Here is a 14,708-nt window from a genome sequence, read left to right as displayed (position 1 = left end):
ATCAGATCAGATCAGTCGCTCAGTCGTGTCCAACTCTTTGCGACCCCATGAATCACAGCATGCCAGGCCTCCCTGTCCATTACCAACTCCCGGAGTTCACCCAGACTCACGTCCATCGAGTCAGTGATGCCATCCAGCCATCTCATCCTCTGTCATCCCCTTCTCCTCTTGCCCCCAATCCTTCCCAGCATCAGAGTCTTTTCCAATGAGTCAACTCGTCGCATGAGGTGGCCAAAGTACTGGAGTTTCAGCTTTAGCATCAGTCCTTCCAAAGAAATCCCAGGGCTGATCTCCTTCAGAATGGACTGGTTGGATCTCCTTGCAGCCCAAGGGACTCTCAAGAGTCTTCTCCAACACCACAGTTCAAAAGCATCAATTCTTCGGAGCTCAGCCTTCTTCACAGTCCAACTCTCACATCCATACATGACCACTGGAAAAACCATAGCCTTGACTAGACGAACCTTTGTTGGCAAAGTAGTGTCTCTGCTTTTGAATATGCTATCTAGGTTGGTCATAACTTTCCTTCCAAGGAGTAAGCGTCTTTTAATTTCATGGCTGCAGTCACCATCTGCAGTGATTTTGGAGCCCAAAAAAATAAAGTCTGACACTGTTTCCACTGTTTCCCCATCTATTTCCCATGAAGTGATGGGACCGGATGCCATGATCTTCGTTTTCTGAATGTTGAGCTTTAAGCCAACTTTTTCACTCTCCACTTTCACCTTCATCAAGAGGCTTTTTAGTTTCTCTTCACTTTCTGCCATAAGGGTGGTGTCATCTGCATATCTGAGGTTATTGATATTTCTCCCAGCAATCTTGATTCCAGCTTGTGTTTCTTCCAGTCCAGCGTTTCTCATGATGTACTCTGCATATAAGTTAAATAAAATGATAGGATACTGAAAGAGGAACTCCCCAGGTCAGTAGGTGCCCAATATGCTACTGGAGATCAGTGGAGAAATAACTCCAGAAAGATTGAAGGGATAGAGCCAAAGCAAAAACAATACCCAGCTGTGGATGTGACTGGTGATAGAAGCAAGGTCCGATGCTGTAAAGAGCAATATTGCATAGGAATCTGGAATGTCAGGTCCATGAATCAAGGCAAATTGGAAGTGGTCAAACAGGAGATGGCAAAAGTGAATGCCGACATTCTAGGAATCAGCGCACTAAAATGGACTGGAATGGGTGAATTTAACTCAGATGACCATTATATCTACTACTGTGGCAGGAATCCCTCACAGGAAATGGAGTAGCCATCATGGTCAACAAGAGTCCAAAATGCAGTACTTGGATGCAATCTCAAAAATGACAGAATGATCTCTGTTCGTTTCCAAGCCAAACCACTCAATATCACAGTAATCCAAGTCTATGCCCCAAGCAGTAATGCTGAAGAAGCTGAAGTTGAACAGTTTTATGAAGACCTACAAGACCTTCTAGAACTAATACCCCCAAAAGATGTCCTTTTCATTATAGGGGACTGGAATGCAAAAGTAGGAAGTCAAGAAACACCTGGAGTAACAGACAAATTTGGCCTTGGAGTACAGAATGAAGCAGGGCGAAGACTAACAGAGTTTTGCCAAGAAAATGCACTGGTCATAGCAAACACCCTCTTCCAACAACACAAGAGAAGACTCTACACATGGACATCACCAGATGGTCAACACCGAAATCAGACTGATTATATTCTTTGCAGCCAAAGATGGAGAAGCTCTATACAGTCAACAAAAACAAGACCAGGAGCTGACTGTGGCTCAGATCACGAACTCCTAATTATCAAATTCAGACTTAAATTGAAGAAAGTAATTGGGAAAACCACTAGACCATTCAGGTATGACCTAAATCAAATCCCTTATGATTATACAGTGGAAGTGAGAAATACATTTAAGGGACTAGATCTGATAGAGTGCATGATGAACTATGGACTGAGGTTCGTGACACTGTACAGGAGACAGGAATCAAGACCATCCCCATGGAAAAGAAATGCAAAAAAGCAAAATGGCTGTCTGGGGAGGCCTTACAAATAGCTGTGAAAAGAAGAGAAGCCAAAAGCAAAGGAGAAAAGGAAAGATATAAGCATCTGAATGCAGAGTTCCAAAGAATAGCAAGGAGAGATAAGAGAGCCTTCCTCAGCGATCAATGCAAAGAAATAGAGGAAAACAACAGAATGGGAAAGACTAGAGATCTCTTCAAGAAAATTAGAGATGCCAAGGGAACATTTCATGCAAAGATGGGCTTGATAAAGGACAGAAATGGTATGGACTTAAAAGAAGCAGAAGATATTAAGAAGAGGTGGCAAGAATACACAGAAGAACTGTACAAAAAAGATCTTCACGACCCAGATAATCACGATGGTGTAATTACTCATCTAGAGCCAAACATCCTGGAATGTGAAGTCAAGTGGGCCTTAGAAAGCATCACTATGAACAAAGCTAGTGGAGGTGATGGAATTCCAGTTGAGCTATTCCAAATCCTGAAAGATGATGCTGTGAAAGTGCTGCACTCAATATGCCAGCAAATTTGGAAAACTCAGCAGTGATCACAGCACTGGAAATGGTCAGTTTTCATTCCAATCCCAAAGAAAGGCAATGCCAAAGAATGCTCAAACTACCACACAATTGCACTCATCTCACATGCTAGTAAAGTAATGCTCAAAATTCTCCAAGCTAGGCTTCAGCAATATGTGAACCATGAACTTCCAGATGTTCCAGCTGGTTTTAGAAAAGGCAGAGGAACCAGAGATCAAATTGCCAACATCCGCTGGATCATGGAAAAAGCAAGAGAGTTCCAGAAAAACATCTATTTCTGCTTTATTGCCTATGCCAAAGCTTTTGACTGTGTGGATCACAATAAACTGTGGAAAATTCTGAAGGAGATGGGAATCCCAGACCACCTGACCTGCCTCTTGAGAAATTTGTATGCAGGTCAGGAAGCAACAGTTAGAACTGGACATGGAACAACAGACTGGTTCCAAATAGGAAAAGGAATACGTCAAGGCTGCATATTGTCACCCTGCTTATTTAACTTCTATGCAGAGTACATCATGAGAAACACTGGGCTGGAGGAAGCACAAGCTGGAATCAAGATTGCCGGGAGAAATATCAATAACCTCAGATATGCAGATGACACCATCCTTATGGCAGAAAGTGAAGAACTAAAGAGCCTCTTGATGAAAGTGAAAGAGGAGAGTGAAAAAGTTGGCTTAAAACTCAACATTCAGAAAACGAAGATCATGGCATCTGAACTCATCACTTCATGGGAAACAGATGGGGAAACAGGGGAAACAGTGGCTGACTTTATTTTTCTGGGCTCCAAAATCACTGCAGATGGTGACTGCAGCCATGAAATTAAAAGATGCTTACTCCTTGGAAGGAAAGTTATGTCCAACCTAGATAGCATATTTAAAAGCAGATATATTACTTTGCCGACAAAGGTCCGTCTAGTCAAAGCTACAGTTTTTCCAGTGGTCATGTATGGATGTGAGAGTTGGACTATAAAGAAAGCTGAGCGCCGAAGAATTGATGCTTTTAAACTGTGGTGTTGGAGAAGACTCTTGAGAGTCCCTTGGATTGCAAGGAGATCCAACCAGTCCATCCTAAAGGAGATTAGTCCTGGGTGTTCATTGGAAGGACTGATATTGAAGCTGAAACTCCAATACTTTGGTCACCTCATGCAAAGAGCTGACTCATTTGAAAAGACCCTGATGCCGGGAAAGATCGAGGGCAGTAGGAGAAGGGGACGACAGAAGATGAGATGGCTGGATGACATCACCAACTCAATGGACATGGGTTTGGGTGGACTCTGGGAGTTGGTGATGGACAGGGAGGCCTGGCGTGCTGTGGTTCATGGGGTCGCAAAGAGTCAGACACAACTGAGCAACTGAACTGAACTGAAGGTGAACCTACCGTATAGCACAGGGAACTCTACTCAGTGCTCTGTGATGACCTGAATAGTAGGGAAACCCATGAGGAGGGGCTATGTGTACACATATAGCTGATTCACTTTGCTATCCAGTGGGAACACATCTGTAAAGTGGGAACACAAGTTGTAAAGCAACTAAACTCCAATAAAAATTAACTTAAGAAAATAATTAATCCACTGACTTCATCTAACACAGGATATGGCCTGCCAGTTGGCTGGCTGCATTTTGATTCAACCTCCTGTTTTCAATAAACCTCTCCAACCAGAGGGAACACACTCTTTAGCATCAGTATGTTCACATCTAGAGAAGATCAATACAGTCAAGATACCAGTTTTTTTTTTTTAAGCTGAAAGATGTCAAATGTTTATTTTAGGAGCTCCGGAGGCTGTGATAAGGAACTAAAGGCTGAGCAAATGGCAATTTAACCTCTCTACTTAGAGGGAGACAGCAGGAGGGGGAACACCTCACAACCCACCAGCTGACAAACAGAAACGGGGGCTGCCGTGACATAAGTGGGACCCACACAGGAAGCACGTGGCTGAAGGACACACAAGACCCGTAACGTTTTGCTGATAGTTCACATCACATGAGGAAAGACACGTAACCCAAGAGGAAGCAACGAAGCTGCTTTATTAACTCCAGAGAGCTTTTCCTCGCTTAAACCTAACCTCACATGCTATGGCAGTTCATTGCTTTATATAATACCTCCAAAGTTTCTTTAAAACCCTACCAACCACTTGCATCTCAGCAAACCATGCTCGTTTGATGCTGTTGACATGTACTGCTTTCTTAAGCCAAGAGACAGAGTATATTTTTGCTAACTATGTCCTAAGATGCTTTAATTCATCTAAATCAGAATCAAGATACAAGTAGTTACGTAAAGGTCTGCTTTACTGTTAGGAAAAAAAAAAGTGTAAGATGTAAAATAATTTTTTTCTAATTTTGAAATTTGGCTGTATCGATTCTTCCAAAAGAGTATGAAAAATGAGTTCCGTGTGTACGTTCCCTCACCTTGACCACAGCCTTGGCCGGACTGTTCTCTCCCTCACATCCTCACCCCTGGAGGAGCCAGGACTGGGGCGTGACGAGCGTCCACTCCAGTCAGAACCCAGGGCATAGACAGTGAGACCACCTCCAGGGAAGTCAATGACAGCGCACTCAACTGCTCAGAGATAAGCACAGCCTGGTCTGTTTATTTCTTCCTTCACTGTTGTCTGGTTTCTGTAACCTCAAGTGTTTCTACCAGAGTGCGTACAGAAAGAAAAAACAAAGCCCCAAGTCCGTGCATTCTGCTTGACTGCCGCAGTAATATGCGAGGACGGGGGGCCACATGACTCCCCAGCTCCGTGTGTGTTTCAGATCATCTGTAGATTTGAAGTCCTGGCTGTCTTCACTGCTACTGAAAGTAAAAAGCCTCCTGTCACTGCTTCCAGCCAAGTCAGATCTGACCTTGAGCACAGCAGAGAATCAACACAGCTATCAAATACTATTTATCAAGCGTTACATTCCTAACACATCCAAAAAATTTCCCAGGTGGCACAGTGGTAAAGAATCCACCTGCCAATGCAGGAGATGTGGATTCAATCCCTGGGTCAGGAAAGATCCCCTGGAGGAGGGAATGGCAACCCACCCCAGTATTCTTGCCTGGAAACTCCCATGGGGTCCAAGGGGTTGCAAAGAGTCAGACACGACTGTGATTGAGCACACACACACACACAAAGAGGTCACAGCGCAGCTCTGCTGTGGCAGAAGGAACTGGGGGTTCACGGCCAGAAAACCTGAGCCCCGCTCCCCTGCTCAGTCTGCAAGAAGTTGGGCCAGTGTGTCGTCCCATGGTCAGCTTCCTTTCTCTGCAATATCAAGCAAACAGCAATAATTACCATATCACATGGAGCCGTCAACATGAAATCAGATGACAGAATACAGGTGAAAGGGACTTCCCTAGTGGTCCAGTGGTTAAGAATCCACCTGCTAATGCAGGAGACATGAGTTTGGTCCCTGGTCCAGGAAGATTCCACATGCCGTGGGGCAACTAAGCCCATGCACCAGAACTGCTCAGGCCTGTGCTCCGGAGCCCACGTGCCGCAACTGCAGAGCCCACGCCCTAGAGCCTGTGCCCCCAACTCCTGCAGTGAGAAGCCCTGCACCACACCTAGAGAGCAGCCCCCGATCGCCGCAGCTAGAGAAAGCCTGCACCCGGCGACAAAGACCTGGAACAGCCAACTATAAATACATAAACTGCAACTTTCAAAAAAAAATGTGAAAAACACCAGAAAATGTGTTTAAAAAAAAAAAAGGATTAGCAGTTAGAATCAGTTACTGTGGCATTGTTGACTAAAACTAATACGATTACGGGTAATTCTCTTGACCAACTGGTGACAGAACTAGGTTTCCAAAAGGGGGGCCAGAGCCCCCTGGCCTGGCAGACTTCACGTCCATCAGGCAACATGGACATCAGGATCCCTAAAATCCAGCCACCTATACTATCTTTTCAAACAAACAGGTCCAAGTTTAAAGACAGCCTGCCACAGCAACTCCACTGCGAAGTTCTCAAGATATCTTTTGGATCTCAGGCTTCAATGACCCCAGACCCAATTAACAGCAGTAAATCAGTACATCTGGTTTGGGGAGGTTTGGTCTTTATGCTCCTAACAGACTTGGAAGATTTTATAATTTTTATAAACCTTTGACTCAAAATTGAAATATAAAAGCATTTGATAAATATCTGAAAGGATTATCATAACCTTATGCAAAATAAGAAAGCAGTAGACGAACAAAGCTAGTGGAGGTGATAGAATTCCAGTTGAGCTCTTTCAAATCCTGAAAGACAATGCTGTGAAAGTGCTGCACTCAATATGCCAGCAAATTAGGAAAACTCAGCAGTGGCCACAGGACTGGAAAAGGTCAGTTTTCATTCCAATCCCAAAGAAAGGCAATGCCAAAGAATGCTCAAACTACTGCACAATTGCACTCATCTCACACGCTAGTAAAGTAATGCTCAAAATTCTCCGAGCCAGGCTTCAGCAATATGTGAACCGTGAACTTCCTGATGTTCAAGCTGGTTTTAGAAAAGGCAGAGGAACCAGAGATCAAATTGCCAACATCCGCTGGATCATCTAAAAAGCAAGAGAGTTCCAGAAAAACATCTATTTCTGCTTTATTGCCTATGCCAAAGCCTTTGACTGTGTGGATCACAATAAACTGTAGAAAATTCTTCAAGAGATGAGAATACCAGACCACCTGATCTGCCTCTTGAGAAATTTGTATGCAGGTCAGGAAGCAACAGTTAGAACTGGACATGGAATAACAGACTAGTTCCAAATAGGAAAAGGAATACGTCAAGGCTGTATATTGTCACCCTGCTTATTTAACTTCTATGCAGAGTACATCATGAGAAATGCTGGACTGGAAGAAGCACAAGCTGGAATCAAGATTGCTGGGAGAAATATCAATAACTGCAGATATGCAGATGACACCACCCTTATGGCAGAAAGTGAAGAGGAACTCAAAAGCCTCCTGATGAAAGTGGAGAGTGAAAAAGTTGGCTTAAAGCTCAACATTCAGAAAACTAAGATCATGGCATCCGGTCCCATCACTTCATGGGAAACAGATGAGGAAACAGTGGAAACAGTGACAGACTTTATTTTTCTGGGCTCCAAAATCACTGCAGATGGTGACTGCAGCCATGAAATTAAAAGACGCTTACTCCTTGGAAGGAAAGTTATGACCAACCTAGATAGCATATTCAAAAGCAGAGACATTACTTTGCCAACAAAGGTCCGTCTAGTCAAGGCTATGGTTTTTCCTGTGGTCACGTATGGATGTGAGAGTTGGACTGTGAAGAAAGCTGAGCGCCGAAGAATTGATGCTTTTGAACTGTGGTGTTGGAGAAGACTCTTGAGAGTCCCTTGGACTGCAAGGAGATCCAACCAGTCCATTCTGAAGGAGATCAGCCCTGGGATTTCTTTGGAAGGAATGATGCTAAAGCTGAAACTCCAGTACTTTGGCCACCTCATGCGAAAAGTTGACTCACTGGAAAAGACCCTGACGCTGGGAGGGATTTGGGTCAGGAGGAGAAGGGGACGACAGAGGATGAGATGGCTGGATGGCATCACTGACTTGATGGACGTGAGTCTGGGTGAACTCCGGGAGTTGGTGATGGACAGGGAGGCCTGGCGTGCTGTGATTCATGGGGTCGCAAAAGAGTCGGACACGACTGAGCGACTGAACTGAACTTAAACTAGATTACTCAGAATGACCAAATTAAAATTAGCTAACTCATGTATACCTGTGGCGGATTCATTTTGATATTTGGCAAAACTAATACAATTATGTAAAGTTTAAAAATAAAATAAAATTTAAAAAAATAAATTAAAATAAATAAATAAAATAAAATAAAATAAAATAATTAGCTAACTCTTTTTTTCATTTCTGTAGAATATGAAAACTACAACAGAGACCATCCCTAATTTTACCACTTTACTGCCAACTTGAAAAATGTGTTTCAAAAGAGAATATACCACCACCCCCATTCCTAACATTGATATATACTCCAAAGGCAGCTTCAAGATGAAATAAATCAATTTGAGCACTTCTGCTTGCTGTTTAAAAAAAAAAAGAAGAAAAGCAGTCTAGTTCAGTTCCCTTGACACTTTTTTAATGAAAGGTATTTATCAAAAATCGTCCCTCCAGATTATGTAAAAAACAAAAGGATATTAAACCTAGGTTAAACTTATGAAAAATGAAATTTTTAAGTTCTATATTGATTTTTAATAGTATTTTAGGAATTCTTGTATAATGAATGCATATATTTATTTAGACTGATTTTAATAGGACTTAGAATTTATTGTGACTATTTTAGGTAACCATGAAGGTTTATAGCAAACGTACTTTTAAGATAGTGTTGACTATAACCAGACCTGAATTGATGTCAGTGTCTTAAACAATGCCATAATTCAAAATTATAATATTCTTTTATCTGTAAAATATGTTCCTCTTTAAAGCATCATTTGTAAATATCATATTATCACATAAATTATATAAATGCCCCACTTAGCTCCAATCCCACAAAAATGACAGCTGGTTTAGAAATCTCTCCTCTATAAATATCACACTTTTGGTAAAACTGAGAGTCTTTTCATGGAAAAAAAATAAAATATGTGCTAAAATTAGAAAATGCAAAAGACTGTCTAATCCTCAACTTGAGAAAAGTGTTGTTTGAAGGTGAAAAAACAGATAAATTATGTATTTATAAATAGGCTTTTTAAAAAACAGTATCATCATAATGCAGAATTCTGGAATGGCATCAAAAAATTAAATAGAAACATCTATGTGCAGGATTTCCTTAAGAAGGAACCATGGCTTGTAAGACAAACATTTTTTACTTTTCTCTGTATATCTACACTTGAGCAAATACACATCCTTACTTACAAGTTCTGATGTGTGAGTGTGAAATAAACATAAAAAGAAGGAACGGCGTGAGAAAGACATTCTCTCTGACATTCCGTTACCTTGAGAAATCCCCTCTCATTCTTCACAGCTCAGAGTCCACACTTGGACATAACAGGACACTGTTTTGCAAAATGGATTATTATCCACTTACAGTCTCTGAGATTGCCACAGCTGAGCATTTCCATTTCCAATTTAAAACACTGCTCTAATCAGTCCTTAGAAGGGCCACGGCCTCTCATGTTGCAATACAAAATTGTCTTTTCTAATTGATCTTGGTGATTGAAGTGCTATGAGGAGGAAGACTGATTATATAACTGCTTGCACTTCCAATAATATATCTGTCATTATCCCCTTCTTGAGCTGAGCTCATATCTGATTTGTCCTTTTTTTTTTAAAGGCAGTGTGGATTTTTAAAGTTCAATAAAAATGAATAATCCAAAAAAAAACATACTTCTATCACCATGAAACTTCTTGCATGTTTTCACTGCAACAAAAATATCCTCCTTCTTCACTGGATTTCCCTTAAAAAAAAAAAAAATGCATACATGAGTCGATGTATCTTAACAGCACACCCAAATTAGTTGTCACATGCTCTTGAGTTCAAATTCACCAATGTCAGGGACATCAAACTTGTCTCCAGAATCAAGTTTCAGGGCACGACTGTATCTTGGAGGACCACAAATGCTTTGCTCAGCCAGTGGGGTGGGGGGTGGAGGGCTGGGGGGTCATCCCTGATAGCTCAGGTGGTAAAGAATCCACCTGCAATGTAGGAGACCCTGGTTGGATTCCTGGGTCAGGAAGATCTGCTGGAGAAGGAATAGGCTACCCACTCCAGTATTGTTGGGATTCCCTGGTGGCTCAGCTGCTAAAGAATCTGCCTGCAATGCGGGAGACCTGGGTTCGATCCCTGGGTTGGAAAGAGCCCCTGGAGAAGGGAAAGGCTACCCATTCCAGTATTCTGGCCTAGAGAATTCCATGGACTGTATAGTCCATGGGTTCGCAAAGAGTCAGAAACAACTTGAACAACTTTCACTCACTCACTCATAGCCAGACGGAGACCAGAATCCCAGCCGTGCCATCCCCCGTGTATCAGCTGGACGAATGTCCTCTAAATTTCCAGCTCATTCAGGAAATTGGGATGATAACCACCAGCACAGCTGCTTTTATTACTACTATTTACTATGAACATCACAGGTGCCCAGGAAGTGTTGGTTACCTTCCCTTTCCTTTTTCCAGCTGGTGAAAATTTTTTTTAAAAGGGAGAGAGAAGTAGAAGGATGTTTTAGTGCAAAGTAAGAGATGACTCCCTTTAGGGAGCCTGGCCTCACTTTGATGTTTACAGTATTTTTATGGCCCTTAATGGTCCATGCAAGTCTAGGCAATAGCGGTGCTCTGTCCTCTGCCAAAGGCAGGATTACGTCAAACACCTCGCAGGGGTGGGGGCGCTGGCTCCAGCCCAGGCTGGTCGCTCAGATGAAGGGGTCACAGAGGGGCTTGTGGACAATCCAGCCCCTAGGCTGTGGGCACTTCACAGTGGGGCCAGGGCGGGGGCTGACCCCTTTATCACCATCTCAGGGCTGTAGGGACATTCAATCCTGATTCCGCATTATTTGGGGCTGGTTTACAGCGACATGCAACTGCAGTTTCGTCATGCCACTCAAGGCACTAGGAGGTCAACCCTTCCAGATTTTCCAGAAGAACATTAGAGAACAAGCAAGCACAAAGTCTGGAAAGACATTTCCCTCTCAAGTACTATGCCACCAGCACAGATTCTCTCCCACTGCTACTGTGTGTGTGTGTGAATACACATACTCCTCTTTGAAATTGCAACCCAGACTTCTGTGTCAATGACTTGGAAATAACGGATAACATGTGAGGTGGTGAACCTGCTTTTCCTTACGAGGAAGGGCTGCTAACCACCCAGCTGAGTCCATGGTCTTTGGGTTCATCCTGGGGACTGGACCGAGGGCCCACCATGAGCTGGTGCATTCTCAAAGTTCTGGACAGTCTCAGGTGAGGTCGGAGTGGGGCTGCTGGCTGAGAGGAGGGTAGAGGTGGGCTTCAGGAGAGGGCTTGGGAACAACTGGAAATGTCTGACACTGCCTTTCTAGGAAATACACCAGGAATTGCAGCAGCTCTGTGCTATACCTTCAGCCAAAGAACTGACTCAGGGGACATGCCTCTGCAGCTCCGGGGTGCCCCCCTCTCATGTGTCCAATAGGGTAACAATGGTGCTTACCTTACGGGGCTATCATCCCTAGAAACGTGATATATATTTCTCTCCGGGCACGTGGCAAGTGACGGTGTTTGATCAGTGTGTGAACTGCTAGGGCAACATCATGCACAGCATGTATGTTTCCCTTTGACACACGAGGAAGCTGTCCTCCTGTTACTCACACAAAGCGGCAGGGAAGACTGGAACGAGGTGGCGCAGGAGGAGCCCACAGTGTCTGTACAGAACTCGGGCACGGGCGTGAGCGGGAGTCCGTCCCCTCCATCCCAGATGTAGAGCGCGATCTGTCACACAGGAAACCGGCGTGAATGAGAGCCAACACCACCGTGCACGGAGGTACGCCGTGTCTCCAGGGAAAGCTACACCTCCCCTTCTCTAGAGAACATCACACTGAACCGCATTTACATGGCAGCATTCCGCAGGCTTCCCAATAGGTGGCGCTAGTGGTAAAGAACCTGCCTGCCAAGGCGGGAGACGTAAGACACACGGGTTCGATCCCTGGGTCAGGAAGATCCCCTGGAGGCGGGCATGGCAACCCACTCCAGTATTCTTGCCTGGAGAATCCCATGGACAGAGGGGCCTGGTGGGGCTACAGTCCATGGGGTTGCAAAGAGTCTGTCATGACTGAAGTGACTTCACAGCACACACCAAGACAATAATTCCATGTAGAGCAATCAAATCTTTTATTAACCATAAACAATTAAGAATCAATATCCTGGGGGACTTCCCTGGTGGTCCAGTGATTAAGAATCCACCTGCCAATGCAGGGGACGGGAGTTCAATCCCTGGTCAAGGAAGACCCCACGTGCCACAAGGCAACTAAGCCCGTGCACCAACTACCGAGTCAATGTGCTGCAACTAAGCCCGCAGGCCTAGAGCCTGTGCTGTGCAACAGGAGAAGCCCCCACAACGGGCAGCCCGTGCACTGCAAAAAGCACAGAGCAAAGCTACTGAGCAGCAACAAAGACTCTGTGCGGCCAATACATTAATTCTTTTAAAAGAGAATCAATATTCCGACCTCCAAAAGATTTCAAAACTGTCATAAGCAATTTGAGGGAAGCTATTTTAAGGATTCTAAAGCATCACAGAGAAAGATAAAACATAAGATCATCGTGACTCTGGTTTCCTGCAGGATGGTAATTACACACCCTGAATAACCAACGGGCTGAAACTATCTAAAAATACTGCATAAAATATCTTTAAAAGCTTTTTAATGTGCTGCTAAACTGGCACAAAATGTAGAGCTCACAAAGACAAAACTGGAAAGTAAGAACCTGGGAGAGACGGTCCCTGAGGGTCACTTTTCCTCGCAGGCACCACCTGGGTCCTGGGCATGCTGAGGTTCTGATATGCGTTAAAGAGAATAAAGCCCATGACTCGCCCAAGTAGGGGTGTCTAACAGCAAACCCCCACATGAAGCTGGGACTTTGACACTAGATAGGGAAAAATCATCTCCAGCTATCCTGAGATTTTGTAACCAAGAGCCAGGCCTCCCTAATCTGTCACCTACATAGTCCAAAAATACCTTAAACAGAGTGGCCCTGAGTCGCTAGCAAGTCGGCAAAAGCTAACGCAAAGCCTTACTGAGGAGCCCACAACCTTAATAGGACTCGCGGACTGTCACAGGTGAAGTCCTCAGGAGCAAGAGCACTCAGAAAGATCACAGAAAGTAGAACAAAGACAGGAGATGAAGAGCAAGAGCCATCGGACACAGCTTAACCAGGCCCACCCAGAAGAATCCAGGGATCAGAGTGATCAAGCACAGAGATTATAAAAACTATTGTTTCATACATTTTTATAAAGAAAAACTTTAAAACATGAGCAAAATTTCTGGAAGATTACACAGGAAAGCAAATTTGAAAAAGAAATATCTAAAACATCAGACATGAAAAATACAAGCTGAAAATGAACATTTTAATGGTAAGGATAAGCAGCCTATCATAGCCACAGCTGAATAAAAATTAGGGAACTAAAAGATGAAGCCCCCCAAATTATCTGAACTGTATCGCAGCAAGAAACAGAGATGGGGAACATGAAAGAGAAGTGCAAACCTCTAGCATATATCTAAAGTTCCAGAAAGAGTAACAGAGGGAAGGAGAAAATAGTTGAAAAGACAGTGGCTGAGAATTTTTTTTAATTGTTTAACAATTCTATTATAGAAAGGCCCAATGAATACTAAGTAAGAGGAGAAAAAAAATAGTCTGCGTCTACACACTGGTGTTGCTGTTCAGTCGCTTGTCATGTCCAACTCTGCACCTGCAGCACTCCAGGCTTCCCCGTCCTTCATCATCTCCCAGAGCTTGCTCAGACTCATGTCCATTGAGTCAGTGATGCCATCCAACCATCTCATCCTCTGTCATCCCCTTCTCCTCCTGCCTTCAATCTTTCCCAGGGGTCTTTTCCAATGAGTAGGCTCTTTGCATCAGGTGGCCAAAGTACTGGAGCTTCAGTTTCAGCATCAGTCCTTCCAATGAATATTCAGGGTTGATTTCCTTTAGGATTGACTGGTTTAATCTCCTTGCAGTCCAAGGGACTTTCAAGAATCTTCTCCAACACCACAGTTCAAGAGCATCATTTCTTCAGCGCTCAGCCTTTATGGCCCAACTCTCACATCTATACATGACTACTAGAAAAAGCATACCTTTGACTGGATGGACCTTTGTTGGCAAAGTAATGTCTCTGCTTTATAATATGCTGTCTAGGTTTTTCATAGCTTTTCTTCCAAGCAGCAAGTGTCTTTGAATTTCATGGCTGCATTCACCATCTGCAGTGATTTTGGAGCCCAAGAAAATAAAGTATATGGTGTATGTGTGTGCATATATGTTAGTCGCTCAGTCATGTCTGACTCTTTGTGACCCCATGGACTGCAGCCTGCCAGGCTCTTCTGTCCATGGAATTCTCCAGACAAGACTACTGCAGTGGGTATTTATTCCCTTCTCCAGGGGATCTTTCAGACCCAGGGATTGAACCTGGGTCTCCTACATTGTAGGCAGATTCTTTACCGTCTGAGCCACCAGGGAAACTCTGTACACACACACACACACACACACACACACACACACACACACCCCATAGTGAAACTGCTCCTTGGAAGAAAAGCTATGACAAACC

General features: G+C 43.7%; 1 protein-coding gene across 1 annotated transcript in view; it reads right to left on the bottom strand.

Moving 5' to 3' along the window:
* Positions 1-14,708, bottom strand: part of B3GLCT (beta 3-glucosyltransferase) — a 121,408-nt gene that overhangs the window by 32,666 nt on the left and 74,034 nt on the right. Inside the window, exons 9-10 of the mRNA XM_044927321.2 lie at positions 11,762-11,881; positions 9,816-9,885 (exon numbers count right to left, since the gene is read on the bottom strand). Of these exons, the coding sequence (XP_044783256.2) occupies positions 9,816-9,885; positions 11,762-11,881 (190 nt within the window). The remainder of the gene's footprint in view (positions 1-9,815; positions 9,886-11,761; positions 11,882-14,708) is intronic.

This window comes from Bubalus bubalis, chromosome 13 (genome assembly GCF_019923935.1).
Source record: "Bubalus bubalis isolate 160015118507 breed Murrah chromosome 13, NDDB_SH_1, whole genome shotgun sequence".
NCBI lineage: Eukaryota > Metazoa > Chordata > Mammalia > Artiodactyla > Bovidae > Bubalus > Bubalus bubalis.
This window is presented reverse-complemented; position numbering and strand designations above follow the sequence as displayed.